The sequence below is a fragment of the Leuciscus leuciscus genome (assembly GCF_965113295.1).
Source record: "Leuciscus leuciscus genome assembly, chromosome: 23".
NCBI lineage: Eukaryota > Metazoa > Chordata > Actinopteri > Cypriniformes > Leuciscidae > Leuciscus > Leuciscus leuciscus.
Window position 1 is genome coordinate 31,892,225 of NC_138747.1, and position 15,080 is coordinate 31,907,304.

Consider the following 15,080-nt stretch of genomic DNA (forward strand, 5'->3'; position numbering starts at 1 on the left):
GGTCTGGGCTCAGCACAATCTGCGCTCGCTGAGAGCAGCGCACGTGCCAGGCCACCTGAATGTGGGACCAGACAGACTGTCCAGGGACAATGTTCCGACAGGGGAATGGTCTCTACACCCACAGACAGTCCAACTGCTGTGGAAGACATTCGGCAGAGCGAAGGTAGACCTGTTTGCGTCTCAGGAAAACGCTCACTGTCTGGAGTTTTTGCTCACTGTCACACGCTCACTGTCTGGCCCACATCTGGCCCCGCTGCCCGCTCTATGCTTTTCCCCCGTCACGCTCCTACCTCAGGTATTAGAGCGAATCAGGGAAAACGGATGCTCAGTGCTACTCATGGCCCCGTTCTGGACGAACCAAGCTTGGTTCCCGGTTCTGATGCAGCTGACGAGCACTGCCCCATGGCCGATACCAGTGAGGAGGGATCTCCTCTCTCAGGCCAAGGGCTCGATCTGGCATCCTCGCCCTGAGCTTTGGTCCCTACATGCGTGGGCCATCTACGGGTACCCGCTAACCTCCCGGTGGGAGTGCTAAAGACGATCACGCAGGCTAGAGCCCCGTCTACTAGACGGCTCTATTCCTCTAAATGGTTCTCTAGCTGGTGCACAGCTCGTGGCTTTTCATCCTCAGACTGTGGGGTGACGGAGGTTCTTTCCTTCCTGCAAGAGCTACTGGATAAGGGCAGAACCCCATCCACGCTCAAGGTTTACGTGGCGGCCATAGCAGCGTTTTCTAAACCGACGCTTGGCCAGTCACTTGGAAGAAACAATCTGGTCATTCGCTTCCTTAGAGGAGCTAAGAGGCTGAATCCTCCAGACCTCCCTCAGTTCTCATGTGGGACCTTTCTACGGTTTTGGAAGCCATGAAAGATGCCCCATTCGAGCCAATCCAATCAATAGATTTCAAACACTTGTCTTTCACTTGACTCTCAGTGAGCGCAACGTGTATGGAATTTGGGCCAAATGACTCGAGGGTCATACTCAAACCAAGGCACGGGTACGTTCCTAAATCCCTCAACACACCGTTTAGGGCTCAGATGATTTCCCTGTCGGCCCTGCCGGCCTCTAATGAGGAGAAGGACGCAAGCTTTCTTTGCCCGGTCAGGGCATTAAGGGCTTATGTGTCTCGCTCGACTGTTTTCAGACAGACAGAGCAGCTCTTTGTTTCGTTCAACGGACGTTCTAAGGGACTAGCTGCCTCGAAACAGTCTATCCAGGTGGATAGTTGACGCTATAGCGCTGGCTTACGCCTCTAAGGGCCTGCAGTGCCCGTTAGGTGTCAGAGCGCACTCCACAAGAGGCATGGCCTCGTCGTGGGCGTGGTCTAGTGGGATTGCCTTGCAAGATATCTGTATGGCGGCAGGCTGGGCCTCCCCGTCTACATTTATAAGGTTTTATAACCTAGAGGTTCCCGCCTTGTAGGCTAAGCTGCTTTCGATCTAAAAATCAGTACTGTCTGCCCGAGGCTATCAACTCAGAATACTGAAACTGCTCGAGCGCAGCTCGCTGATCGATTAAATAACTTTATGGGCAGTGTGTAAGACGCATAATATTCATCAGACCAGGCAGAGTTTTTCGCCCTGACTGTGTGAAACACTAGTGATATAATTTGCTCCTTATAGGACGCTACTTATTACAGGAATGATGCTGTTCCAGCCCCTCTTTCCTGGACTCTCTGCGAGTCCCTGATGATCATGCACTATATGATCCCTGGGCACTTGCCCTTGGGACTTTGGTGTTGGATCTCAGCACGCACAGCGTTTTACACTGTGTTCCCCTAGCGCAAGATATTACGCAGTACGAGACCTCTCATAAGAGAACGTACTCGGTTACTAACGTAACCTCGGTTCTCTCTAGAAGAGGGAACGAGTACTGCGTATCTTTGCCGTGCATGCAACACGCTCTGGTTCGCTTAGTCGATGAAAAAACAGATTCTACAGCCTGTCGAGCTATATTTATAGGCCCAAGCACGCCCGTTTCGGCGGGATGTGACGCAGTGGGCGTGAAGCGCCCTCATTGGATCTGACGTCACGAGGGGCCTCTCTCGATAGGCTGCTGCAGTTGCGACAGGGCAGCCAATGGGCGCGCGAGCCGTCTCGCCTATGTCTGCATGCTGCCGCAACGCGTTTTACATCAATTAAAAATTAAGGATAATTTTTGGCTTCAATATCTCGCGGAAAAGAGGTTTTCCCACATTCTCACAATGTTACTGTTATTTGTTATACGTTTTTCGTAAAAAAGTGATGAATCTTTTGATATGAGCTAAAAGAAATGTTCAAGTGTTGGGAAATATATTCTACTGTTAATAAAAGGTTCACTTGTGTTTCTTTGAAATCATTCTGAATTGGCCTACATCAATTTATTACATAAAAAATGCAATGAAACATTGAAATTGTACTATGTCATACGGTAAAACAAAATATGTCATATGGTAAAACATTGAATTTTAAAAGAAATAAAAATAAATACTTTGTTTGTTTACATGGTTCATGAAAATAATGGAGGAGAGCTAGTATGATATATATATGTATATAACTTCAAGGCATTTTTGACTAATTTCTAGCAAAAAAATTGAACAAATGTCCATAGATGACATGCTGTAGTCGTTAAAAAACTAAATATCTAGTATTTGTGGTGTAGGTGTTTATATTTTGCAACTTGTTATAATACTTACAGATCAACTATTACATTCTTGGTTGTATTTAACCGTGTCATGAATATCAAATTTAATTTATTTCTAAAAATCATTTCGTTTTACCGTATGACATTTTCAAGGACTGTATACAAAGAAACACATTAAAATGTCATATATTGTTATTTTTTATAAAGGGCACTAATAAAAACAAAAAATATACACATAGATTTACTCAAAAAATGCTATATTTAATTTGTCTTTTCATTTTTATTTTTTTACTGTTTTGAAATTCTAAAACGTCACTGACCCAACTACAGATCACACACGTCCATGAGCCTGAACACACAACTACAGATCACACACGTCCATGAGCCTGAACACACACACACACAACTACAGATCACATACGTCCATGAGCCTGAACACACACACACACACACAACTACAGATCACACACGTCCATGAGCCTGAACACACACACACACACCTACAGATCACACACGTCCATGAGCCTGAACACACACAACTACAGATCACACACGTCCATGAGCCTGAACACACACACACACACAATTACAGATCACACACGTCCATGAGCCTGAACACACACACACACACACACACACACACACACACACACACACAACTACAGATCACACACGTCCATGAGCCTGAACAAACACACACACCTACAGATCACACACGTCCATGAGCCTGAACACACACACACACACAACTACAGATCACACACGTCCATGAGCCTGAACACACACACACACACACAACTACAGAACACACACGTCCATGAGCCTGAACACACACACACACACACACACACACCTACAGATCACACACGTCCATGAGCCTGAACACACACACACACACCTACAGATCACACACGTCCATGAGCCTGAACACACACACACAACTACAGATCACACACGTCCATGAGCCTGAACACACACACACACACACACACACACACAACTACAGATCACACACGTCCATGAGCCTGAACACACACACACACACACACAACTACAGATCACACACGTCCATGAGCCTGAACACACACACACACACACACACTAGAGGTCGACCGATTCATCGGTCGGCCGATTAATCGGCCGATTTTTTGCATTTTTTACATAATCGGCATCGGCCAATATCCAAGTGTATCAAGCCGATTATTAGGCGGGCGCATCTGTGGACAGCCTAGTGTTGTTGTTGTGGAACACGTGTTCGACGCACGCTGCGCCTAGAGTCATTTTCCAGCAGAGTGAGCAGAGCTCATCCAGTGCCTAAGGAAGGAGCTAAGTTCCTTGGAGAAAACTCCTTTATATTTAATTAAAAACTTTTGATATGTTACTGCCAACTTCGAGAAAAAACATGAATAGGCGACATGACGTTCGGCTACTTTGAAATTGATAGCGTAGTTGAGATTGCATTATCACAGCAGAAGGGTTGCTATCATGTTACAATAAGTAAGCAAGAATTTACAGACAGTGAATCTGAGACTTTTATTTGTTCTGTTTGTGTGTCTTATATTTGAGAGGGTTGTCACTCAATGCAGAGAAATAAGTCATAAAAAAAAGAGACCAACTATAGGCTAGTGAAGGACTGGCTTTGCTTTGCTAGCCGTCGCTAGGGTTGGGTATACAGACAGACCCGGTGCTAATACGGCACTGGTGCCTTAACGACCGGACCGAATATCAACGCGGATTTCTGTGCTTCATTTCGGTGCTACTGTTATGTCTGTGCTTCTCTTGGATGCTCTGAAAACGGACGTTAGAATAACAGAAACATCGCTTCGCTGCACGTGACGCTAGTCAGCAGCTAACTTTAGCATTCCGTTAGCAAGTAGCTGGATTAAACACGGTTAAAATGCTGGCCAAACAGTGTAAAGTGTGACTGTATTTCACTGTAGACTAGGGGTGGAACGGTACATGTATTCGTATTGAACCGAATCGGTACAGGCTTCACGGTTCGGTGTATAAATTTCCACGGAGAATACACGCTATAAAAATAAATAAAACTCGTGTGCAAAGTAATGCGGAACTACTGTTAGATACGCGGGTTCTTTAGGGACACCTAATCTGTAGCCCCGCCTTAGCTCAGGCTGCAATGTAAAGATTGCAATGCTGGGATATGTTGTGTGTGTGTGTGAGAGAGAGAGAGAGAGAGAGAGAGAGAGAGAGATAGGCGCGGGCGCGATCGAAATGTCGCGTGTGTTTAAAGTCGCAAAGTGTTTACTTATATTTGTGTGTGCGCGCGCGTGTGTGTGAGGCGCGATCGAACAGTGGAAACATAAAAACATACTCCGTCATTTTGTTTATCAGGACATCATTCAAACTGCAAAGTGTTTAAGTTACTGTTAATTAAAATGTTAAGGAAAACAAATATATTAATCTGAAATGTAGCAAATTAATGTTCAATTCATTCAGGTACAATTACCAAACATATCTCAAGGTCTTTTTGTCTTTTGTACAAGTGCAGATTGGTAAAGTGTTCAATAAATGTTTTTGTTGAGAAATTTTGTCTATCTTAAGTAATTATTTGTGTTACATTTTATCTTTCAAATAGAGGTTAAAAACAAGCGCATAATCGGCCAAATATCGGCCAAAATAAATCGGCAGCATTTATCGGCCATCGGCCGACCCGGATTTCAAAAGATCGGCATCGGCATCGGCCTGAAAAAAACCATATCGGTCGACCTCTAACACACACACACACACACACACACACACACACACACACACACACAACTACAGATCACACACATCCATGAGCCTGAACACACACACAACTACAGATCACACACGTCCATGAGCCTGAACACACACACACACACACACACAAACTACAGATCACACACGTCCATGAGCCTGAACACACACACACACACAACTACAGATCACACGTCCATGAGCCTGAACACACACACACACACACAACTACAGATCACACAGGTCCATGAGCCTGAACACACACACACACACAACTACAGATCACACACGTCCATGAGCCTGAACACACACACAACTACAGATCACACACGTCCATGAGCCTGAACACACACACACAACTACAGATCACACACGTCCATGAGCCTGAACACACACACACACAACTACAGATCACACACCTCCATGAGCCTGAAGCCCTGAACACACACACACACACACACACACAACTACAGATCACACACGTCCATGAGCCTGAACACACACAACTACAGATCACACACACAACACAACTACAGATCACACACGTCCATGAGCCTGAACAGTGAACACACACACACACACACACAACTACAGATCACACACATCCATGAGCCTGAACACACACAACTACAGATCACACACACAACACAACTACAGATCACACACGTCCATGAGCCTGAACACACACACACAACTACAGATCACATACGTCCATGAGCCTGAACACACACACACACACACACACACACACACACACAACTACAGATCACACACGTCCATGAGCCTGAACACACACACACACACAACACAACTACAGATCACACACGTCCATGAGCCTGAACACACACACACACACAACACAACTACAGATCACACACGTCCATGAGCCTGAACACACACACACACAACTACAGATCACACACGTCCATGAGCCTGAACACACACACAACTACAGATCACACACGTCCATGAGCCTGAACATACACACACACACACAACTACAGATCACACACGTCCATGAGCCTGAACACACACACACACAACTACAGATCACACACGTCCATGAGCCTGAACACACACACACACACACACACACAACTACAGATCACACACGTCCATGAGCCTGGACACACACACAACTACAGATCACACAGGTCCATGAGCCTGAACACACACACACACACACGGTCTACAGATCACACACGTCCATGAGCCTGAACACACACACACACACACACACAACACAACTACAGATCACACACGTCCATGAGCCTGAACACACACACACACACAACACAACTACAGATCACACACGTCCATGAGCCTGAACACACACGCATACACACACAACTACAGATCACACACATCCATGAGCCTGAACACACACAACTACAGATCACACACACAACACAACTACAGATCACACACGTCCATGAGCCTGAACACACACACACACACACACACACAACTACAGATCACACACGTCCATGAGCCTGAACACACACACACACACACACACACACACACAACTACAGATCACACACGTCCATGAGCCTGAACACACACACACACACACAACTACAGATCACACACGTCCATGAGCCTGAACACACACACACACACACACACACACACAACTACAGATCACACACGTCCATGAGCCTGAACACACACACACACACACAACTACAGATCACACACGTCCATGAGCCTGAACACACACACAACACAACAACAGATCTCACACACACACCTGTTATGTCCAGGACTTCAGATGATGCAAACTCTGAATCAACATGCATCAATGCTATATTTTTCTAAACGTCATAATCATTTGTTAACCGACAAGTATTCATTACTTCAATGAGCTCATTGTTTCTGCCTTCAATTATTACATTGTTTAAATTAATTTATTTTTAGCTAACTGTGATTTTGTATATGTACATTTCTGAAATACATAACTTAGACAGACTCCTCTGATAACAGAACACTCTAAACTGTAATGTGGACTCATGCATTTTCTGTAAAGCTGCTTTGAAACGATGTGTACTGTGAAATTTAATTTAATTTTCTGTGGAATGTATCAGTTGTATTGGTGTGTGTGCATGTTTCTCTCCTCTGTATATTTCTATCTTGTCTCGAGCTGTTCCTGAATAGGATCCCAGCGATAACCTGTTCCTTATTACCATCCTGGCACTTTCCTCATCCTGGCTGATGGCGCTTGAACGGAAACAGGATAAAGCTCAGGAAGAGACAGACTTAAGTCTGAGGTTTCCCAGTCCCTGTGTAGTGGACTACACAAACTGTAGTGTTCGCTTAAGAATCAGAGTGTGATTCGTGTGTGTAGATCATTGACATTAAGAAATGCCAGAAGTACTTGAATTGAACTTTAAAGTTGTTGTGGTTTCTAATGCATGAATAACTAATGCACTATTTTCCATTCAAAGTAAATATGTAGCATAATTAGTTAATTTAATTAACAGGAGCACAATAATGTAACTCATACATTCCTCAACTTTAATCAAACTTTAATCAGAATAAGTTCCTCTTGCAGCATCTCTTCTCTTCTCTGATGACGAGGGCGGGGCTTTAACCTGTCACTCACATGAGATCCACCAATAGCAAACCACAACCATCCAATCATCCAATCAATTCCCCACAGACACAATCAAGCCTCGCCCACATCTGTTCTTGTTCCAGAAGCGTTTCCCGCAGATATACGGCACAATAGGGAGAAAAGACCTTCGAGTGCAGATCACTTTAGTGAACACAGGCATACATTATCGAATAATGAAGCAGGAATAATGTACGACACTGTGCTCGCCTGAAAGCCAGACATGAAATGTCATTCACTCCAGATTTTTAAATAACTGTAGTATTTAATGACAGTAATTTGACTGCAGCTTTTGAGGATAATGTAAAGCACAACCTAATTGTGTAAAAACAATTCAAATGCTGAAGGCTAAAGGTGCAGTAAGCAATTTCTGAGAATTACTGTTGAACACTGTTGATAATTGTCAGCAGGAATATTAGGCTGCTGTCACTTTAAGACCTGAAGCACAGATCCGATATACTGTTACACATGCGTTTTATTTCTCAACTGTTTACGTTCACTTATAATGTAACTGACTGTGTTTTTGTCAATAGTCGCCATGACTGGCATTTTGACAGTATTTTGTGTGTATTTGACTGTTTAAGCGCAATAAGTAGTAGAAAAGAACTCAATTTAGTACTGAGAGGCGGCTTTATGTGCCACACTTTGGTTGGGAGCACAACATCTGTGGGAATGAGTAAAATTATGCACAATAGTTTTCAAAAAAAATTCTGATTGATATATGTCGAAAAATCGATATATTTGACAACACTACATGGCACTTTGTTTATTATTTCAGATGCATTTTCAAAAGACTAAGTTTGAAAAATGTCTCATTCATTGCTCTTTCTACAGTCTTTCTCCCTCTTGCTCTCTCTCTCTCCCCTCCCCATCATGAGTGGACACGCCCACTACTACTGATTGTCTCTCTCTCTCTCCCCTCCCCCATCATGAGTGGACACGCCCACTACTACTGATTGTCTCTCTCTCTCTCCCCTCCCCCATCATGAGTGGACACGCCCACTACTACTGATTGTCTCTCTCTCTCTCCCCTCCCCCATCATGAGTGGACACGCCCACTACTACTGATTGTCTCTCTCTCTCTCCCCTCCCCATCATGAGTGGACACGCCCCCTACTGCTGACTGTCTCTCTCTCTCTCTCTCCTCCCCCATCATGAGTGGGCACGCCCCCTACTGCTGATTGTCTCTCTCTCTCTCCCCTCCCCATCATGAGTGGACACGCCCCCTACTGCTGACTGTCTCTCTCTCTCTCTCTCCTCCCCCATCATGAGTGGACACGCCCCCTACTGCTGATTGTCTCTCTCTCTCTCCTCCCCCATCATGAGTGGACACGCCCCCTACTGCTGATTGTCTCTCTCTCTCTCCTCCCCCATCATGAGTGGACACGCCCCCTACTGCTGATTGTCTCTCTCTCTCTCCTCCCCCATCATGAGTGGACACGCCCCCTACTGCTGATTGTCTCTCTCTCTCCCCTCCCCATCATGAGTGGACACGCCCCCTACTGCTGACTGTCTCTCTCTCTCTCTCTCCTCCCCCATCATGAGTGGACACGCCCCCTACTGCTGATTGTCTCTCTCTCTCTCCTCCCCCATCATGAGTGGACACGCCCCCTACTGCTGATTGTCTCTAGGTGTGTTGAACACCGGCTGCGGCTGGATGTAACCGATCGGTGAGAGTAGCCGCGTGCAGGCGGGGAGGAGCTGCAAACGGAGAAGTGAAGTCGGACACTTTCTGGTTCCCGTAGTGACCGCTCACGTGATGTTTGCATACTTTTACCACAGCTGCAGTGAAATAAATGCAATATTTGCCAAATAATACACAGATGTTTCAGAGACATTTTCATTCAATACTTTATGTACTACTTCATACAGCGTCTGTTTAAACAAGAATAAAGCTCAACATAAGCTTAAAGCTACTATCAATGAAGTGAAGTCTACGTTTTTTAATCAGTTTTAATTTGATAAACATGACACAATATAACATCGCAAATACATGAAAAGAGTGTTTACTGTTATAAAAAAACTGATTTGTGAGCTTTAGAGGAACTAAAGGTATTCGAATAAACACGAAACACACGTGATCGTTGTCATGCGGTGAATCCGGCCAATCGTGGAACAGCTGTGTCGTCATCAGAGCTCATGCAGCCGCTCTTGAGAAGCTGCGCTGGCTGAGTTCTCCGGCTACTCTCGAATCGCTCTTGCGGTGCTTTGATGGCATACGTCACAGTCACGTGGCGTCGGCGCTGTATCAAGTCGGACAAAATTTCTTACCGGCATGCACTGCTTCAAGTCAGCCGCCGATCGGCCTGCGCAGAGCTGTATGAAGTCGAACAAGCCTCTTGTCTGTCTCTCTCTCCCTCTCCTCCCTCATTATGAGTGGACACGCCCCCTACTGCTGATTGGCTCTTTCTCTCCTCCCCCATCATGAGTGGACACACCCCCTCTACTGCGGATTGGCTCTCTCTCCTCCCCCATCATGGGTGGACACACCCCCCTACTGCTGATTGGCTACAGGTTTGTTGTAGCGCACGGTCCGTTCCTCTTTGAACATCATTTCTCAGAAATTGCTTACTGCACTTTTAATGCCTGAAAGCATGAGTGACGACTGTAGATCAGCGCATGCACACGTGTGTTTCGGTACCTGACGATGTTGGGGTGGTCGAACTGCTCCAGTCTCTTGAGCAGCGCCACCTCTCGGACCGTGGACAGTGGAAGGCCGTCCTGATTGGTCTGCACTCGCACACTCTTCAGAGCCACGAACTGCCCGCTGTCTCTGTCGCGAGCCTTGTAAACCGTACCGTAAGCGCCTCCGCCGATCTCCGCCACCGGCTCGTACTGAACCACACTCTCCTGCTCCATCGCCTGCAGAAAACACATGTTATTATGACACGCCCCTCTGGAGAACTCCACTGTGATTGGCTCTCTGCTGTCAAACATATGCGTCTATAAAGAAACTGAGAATGTTTAAGGCTGTGAAACAAAGTTTGTGTTTACATAATATATGTGTGTATATTTAAGAAATATTTGCATACTGTATATATATTTATATATAATTTATATTATACATAAATATAAATATTTAATATATAAATAACACATTTTTCTTAAATATATACATGCATGTGTGTGTATTTATATATACAAAATAATTATACACAATATACACACACATATATTATGTAAACACAAACTTTTATTTTGGATGTGATTAATCGTGACTAATAATTTCACAGCCCTAAATTAAATTTGACATTAATAACCTTGCATTACGCTTTCTAAACACGGTTTCAGAAAGGTTAAATCTAAAATCATTCAGTCTGGTGTTTTTAATATGTACATCAAAATAATAATTGTTTGGTACAATGTACTTGTTGTGTTGATGTTGTATTGACACATACACTACAATGTTTAAACAGTAAGTACAGTAAGTAATAAGTACACAATAAGTGCACTGTATCAAATAATTTATTTAAATGTTAGTACAAATACCATATATATATATATATATATAGTATAAAAGTGTGGCTGCATTAGGTTACAAATTATTTTAAGCTGTCCTTGTTACAGAGTAATTACACATTTAAGCACGGCGTAATAATAATCAAATACATGTTTGTACTATGGGGGTTACACTTTATTTTAAGGTGTCCTTGTTAGTGTAATTATATATTTAAATACTGAGTGATATTAATTAACCACATGTACTTACTATAGTGTTAGGGTAGGATTAGAGTTTGGTTTAGAGTTAATTGCATGTAATGTACTGTTATTTCTATAGTATGATGTGTAACAAGATCACTGTAAAATAAAGTTTTACCAGATTAGGTTAGGTTTAGTTGCATGTAATTGTGCATAATTTACAATAAAATTAAAACAGGAAATTTAAATATTTAGCTGCCTTTATATTTTAGGAAGTAAATCAGTCGTAACAAAAACGTCCTGGTATAATTGACCACTGATTATTATTCGAGTATGAAGTCATGCTGTTAGGGCAGCTGGGAAAAGTACTATGGTAAAGTACAGTAAATGTGTTTGTCCTGCAACAGGCACACACTCACAGGATGAGCAGATGTTCATCACTCTCATCAGTCATTATGAGTTTAACTAAACTTCCAGTCAGTAACAACACGTCATCAGATCACATCCGCCGAAGTCAACATCAAACGAAGCGCTATTCCGAGTAAAGTAACAAACACACTTAATAAGACACGCTCACCACGTTTCTCCTCGTGTGTAGAGCTGGTTAAACTAGTTTAGAAGAGTAGAAGCTCATCTCATCTCATCTGATCCGCGGAGTTTCTTCCGTCTGCGGCGCGGCAGATGTGTGTGTTGTTCAGAGATGAGCTCAGCTGATGTTTCATGAGTTTATTCATGAAAGTGTGTGTGAAACTCTGGCCTGTTCTCTGCCTGTCTCAATTCACTTCCTGTCTAAGTCTGATCTCAGGGCGGAGCGAGCGACACGATCAGACCCTTCACACACTTTAACCGCACACTTTAACTATCAAAATCACTCCTTTAGCATTAAAATTACACAATAATTAAATACTTTAACATGAAACTTATTGCAGTTTATAGACATTTTGAATGTAAAACGTTTTGGCATAGCCACCACATTAAGTTTTTTTTTTCTCTTTACTCTGCATATTAACAATATTTTTGTAATTTGTTTTATTTGACAAGATTCATAAAAGTTGTGGTCATTTGTGAAAATGATCTTGATGGACAAAACGTGTAAGAATCATAAACATTTGTTGCTCACATATACAATATATATAAAAAATTGTGAAAAAATTCAAAATCCTATGCAAAAGAGTTTTTGTTGAGGGAACCAATTAAATCATACCTGCACCACTATATTCTTTTTCTTTTTGTCTTTTTTTTTTATGGAATATTGCAGTATTTATTATAAACAGAGCCGTCGGGCCTCGTGCCAAAGTAAAGTGACAGTTGACTTGATGATGTAAAGCCAATAGTTAAAGTTCATGTTTTGTCCTTCGAAATCCTATAATAGTAAAAAGACATAGCTAAAAGTGAGACTAATATTGAACAATATTATTGATCTGCCTGCATTGACACCATTATATGAGAACTGGACTGAGCTGGACGATTACATCACTGTTTTCTCCAGGACGACTGTAGATAAATTAACTAAAATTAATAAATTTTTTAAAACAAAAATTAACCATCACTGAACTTATTTAAGCTGGACTATGACGCTATTTTCTTCTAAATCTGCTGTACAGCAGAAACAATCTTTGTTGCATTATTTTCCTGTTATCTCTGTAAAGCTGCTTTGAAACAATCTGTATTGTAAAAAGCGCTATATAAATAAAGGTGACTTGACTATCATGATGTTGTATTATTCTGCTTGTTAAAAATTTATTATGCAGTAACTTATATTGCTCTGAGAGTGTGCGTGTGACAGTGATTCATGCACACACGTCATTCAAGTTTGTAGAGAGCTTTATTCAGTCCATTTTAAATTCTGAATTTGTCCGCCTCTGAAATGGGTCAAACCATAGATATTACATGAGAAGTTCATGTAAATACGTTAGAAATCCACGTCTTCATTGACTCTCCTTTGAAGCCTTCGAGTGACTCTGCTTTGCAGTTCAGCGGACGGCGAACTCATATCCTTCCGAGCTAAAATAAGTGCTTGATGCGGCAGCACTCTTTAAGAGCAAATTTCCTTGTGATGTTGTTTCAAATGTCAAGCGCCGACTGCGCGGTATGCAGGGCCCCCTTGCATGCCTCAGACTGCCACGACGAGTGTGCTTCATGCCTGGGCCGCGGACACGCTGAAGCTGCACTCACACAAGGCGGCTGCTCTCACTGCGAGAGTATGCCGCTTTCCTCTCTGTGCTCACGGCTAGCTCTCTTTATGTCGGAGAACAACACCGCCCCTCGCGCCCTCCCGTTTCCCATCCTCCTCGAGCCGCGGAGGAAGAAACGGGGTCAGAGGATGCCTGAGCGTCTAGAGACGAGCGAGCCCACGCCGTCCCCGTCCCCGCGTGCCTCACTCTCTCCAGAGAGAGATTCCCCGCCTGTCCTGTTCACAAAGACGGACCAACGCCCCTCAAAGTGGCCGGCCTCGTCTCGTTCGGGGGATCAGAGGAAGAGCACGATGACAGCCTATCCTTGGCTACATCAGAGAGCGAGGAGTGGCTGGGCTCTGTCACAGACCCCGCACTTCTCCGTGTCCTCACCACGGCCGTCGAAGACCTCAGCCTTGAGTGGTCTTCCCCAGAGGAGCCCACCAGAAGCTGCTTCGACGAATGGTTCCTGCCGGGGCGCCAGCAGGCCCCTCGACAGCGTCCAGCCCTGTTTTTCCCGGAGGTGCACAATAAGCTGACAAAGTCATGGCGCGCTCACTACTCAGCCCGCCTGCACTCGTCAACCTCAGCCACGCTGTCCACCGTTGACGGCTCCAAAGAGAGAGGGTACGAGAAACTTCCCCCTCTGGAGGAAGCGGTGGCCGCGCACCTCTGCCTGCCCACCGCCGTTGGATGGAGACCCAAGGCGGTTCACCCATCAAAGCCCTGCAGGACCACCTCAGCTCTCGCTGGCCGGGCTTATACCTTCGCCAGCCAAGCTGCTTTGGCCTTGCACACTATGGCAGTCCTCCAGGTGTTTCAGGCCAAGCTCCTCCGCTCCCTGGACGGGTCTGGACTGGACCCCGCGGCCTTCAGGGATCTGCGCAGCACCACTGATCTTGCCCTGTGCGCCACGAAGACCACTGCCCAGGCTATAGGAAGAAGCATGGCCAGCCTAGTTGTGCTAGAGCCCCATCTCTGGCTCAACCTGACTGAAATCAAGGATGCAGACAGGGCTGCTTTCCTGGACTCTCCGATCTCGAGTGCTGGTCTCTTTGACCCCACGGTGAAGGGATTCTCCGATCACTTCACGGAGGCTCAGAAGTCATTGCAAGCCATGCAACACTTCCTGCCAAAGCGCTCCAGTTCGGCGTCGGGTCGCCCAAAGAAAGCATCGACCCCACAACCAGCTAAACCAACACCGCCAGCGTCTCAGCCCTGGCGCCCACAGCCTGCTAAGAGCTTCCCGTTCCCAGACCGTCAGGGGCCCCGACTCAAGATTGTGTTGGACC

The 15,080-nt window shown here is 44.7% G+C and overlaps 1 protein-coding gene across 1 annotated transcript in view; it reads right to left on the reverse strand.

Annotated features, from left to right (window-relative positions):
* The window catches only part of cdk4 (cyclin dependent kinase 4), a 30,145-nt gene extending 17,732 nt beyond the window's left edge, over positions 1–12,413 (reverse strand). Inside the window, exons 1-2 of the mRNA XM_082156605.1 lie at positions 12,192–12,413; positions 10,617–10,837 (exon numbers count right to left, since the gene is read on the reverse strand). Coding sequence (XP_082012731.1) covers positions 10,617–10,834 — 218 coding nt within the window. The 5' untranslated portion in view covers positions 10,835–10,837; positions 12,192–12,413. The remainder of the gene's footprint in view (positions 1–10,616; positions 10,838–12,191) is intronic.
* Between the last annotated feature and the right edge of the window lie 2,667 nt (positions 12,414–15,080).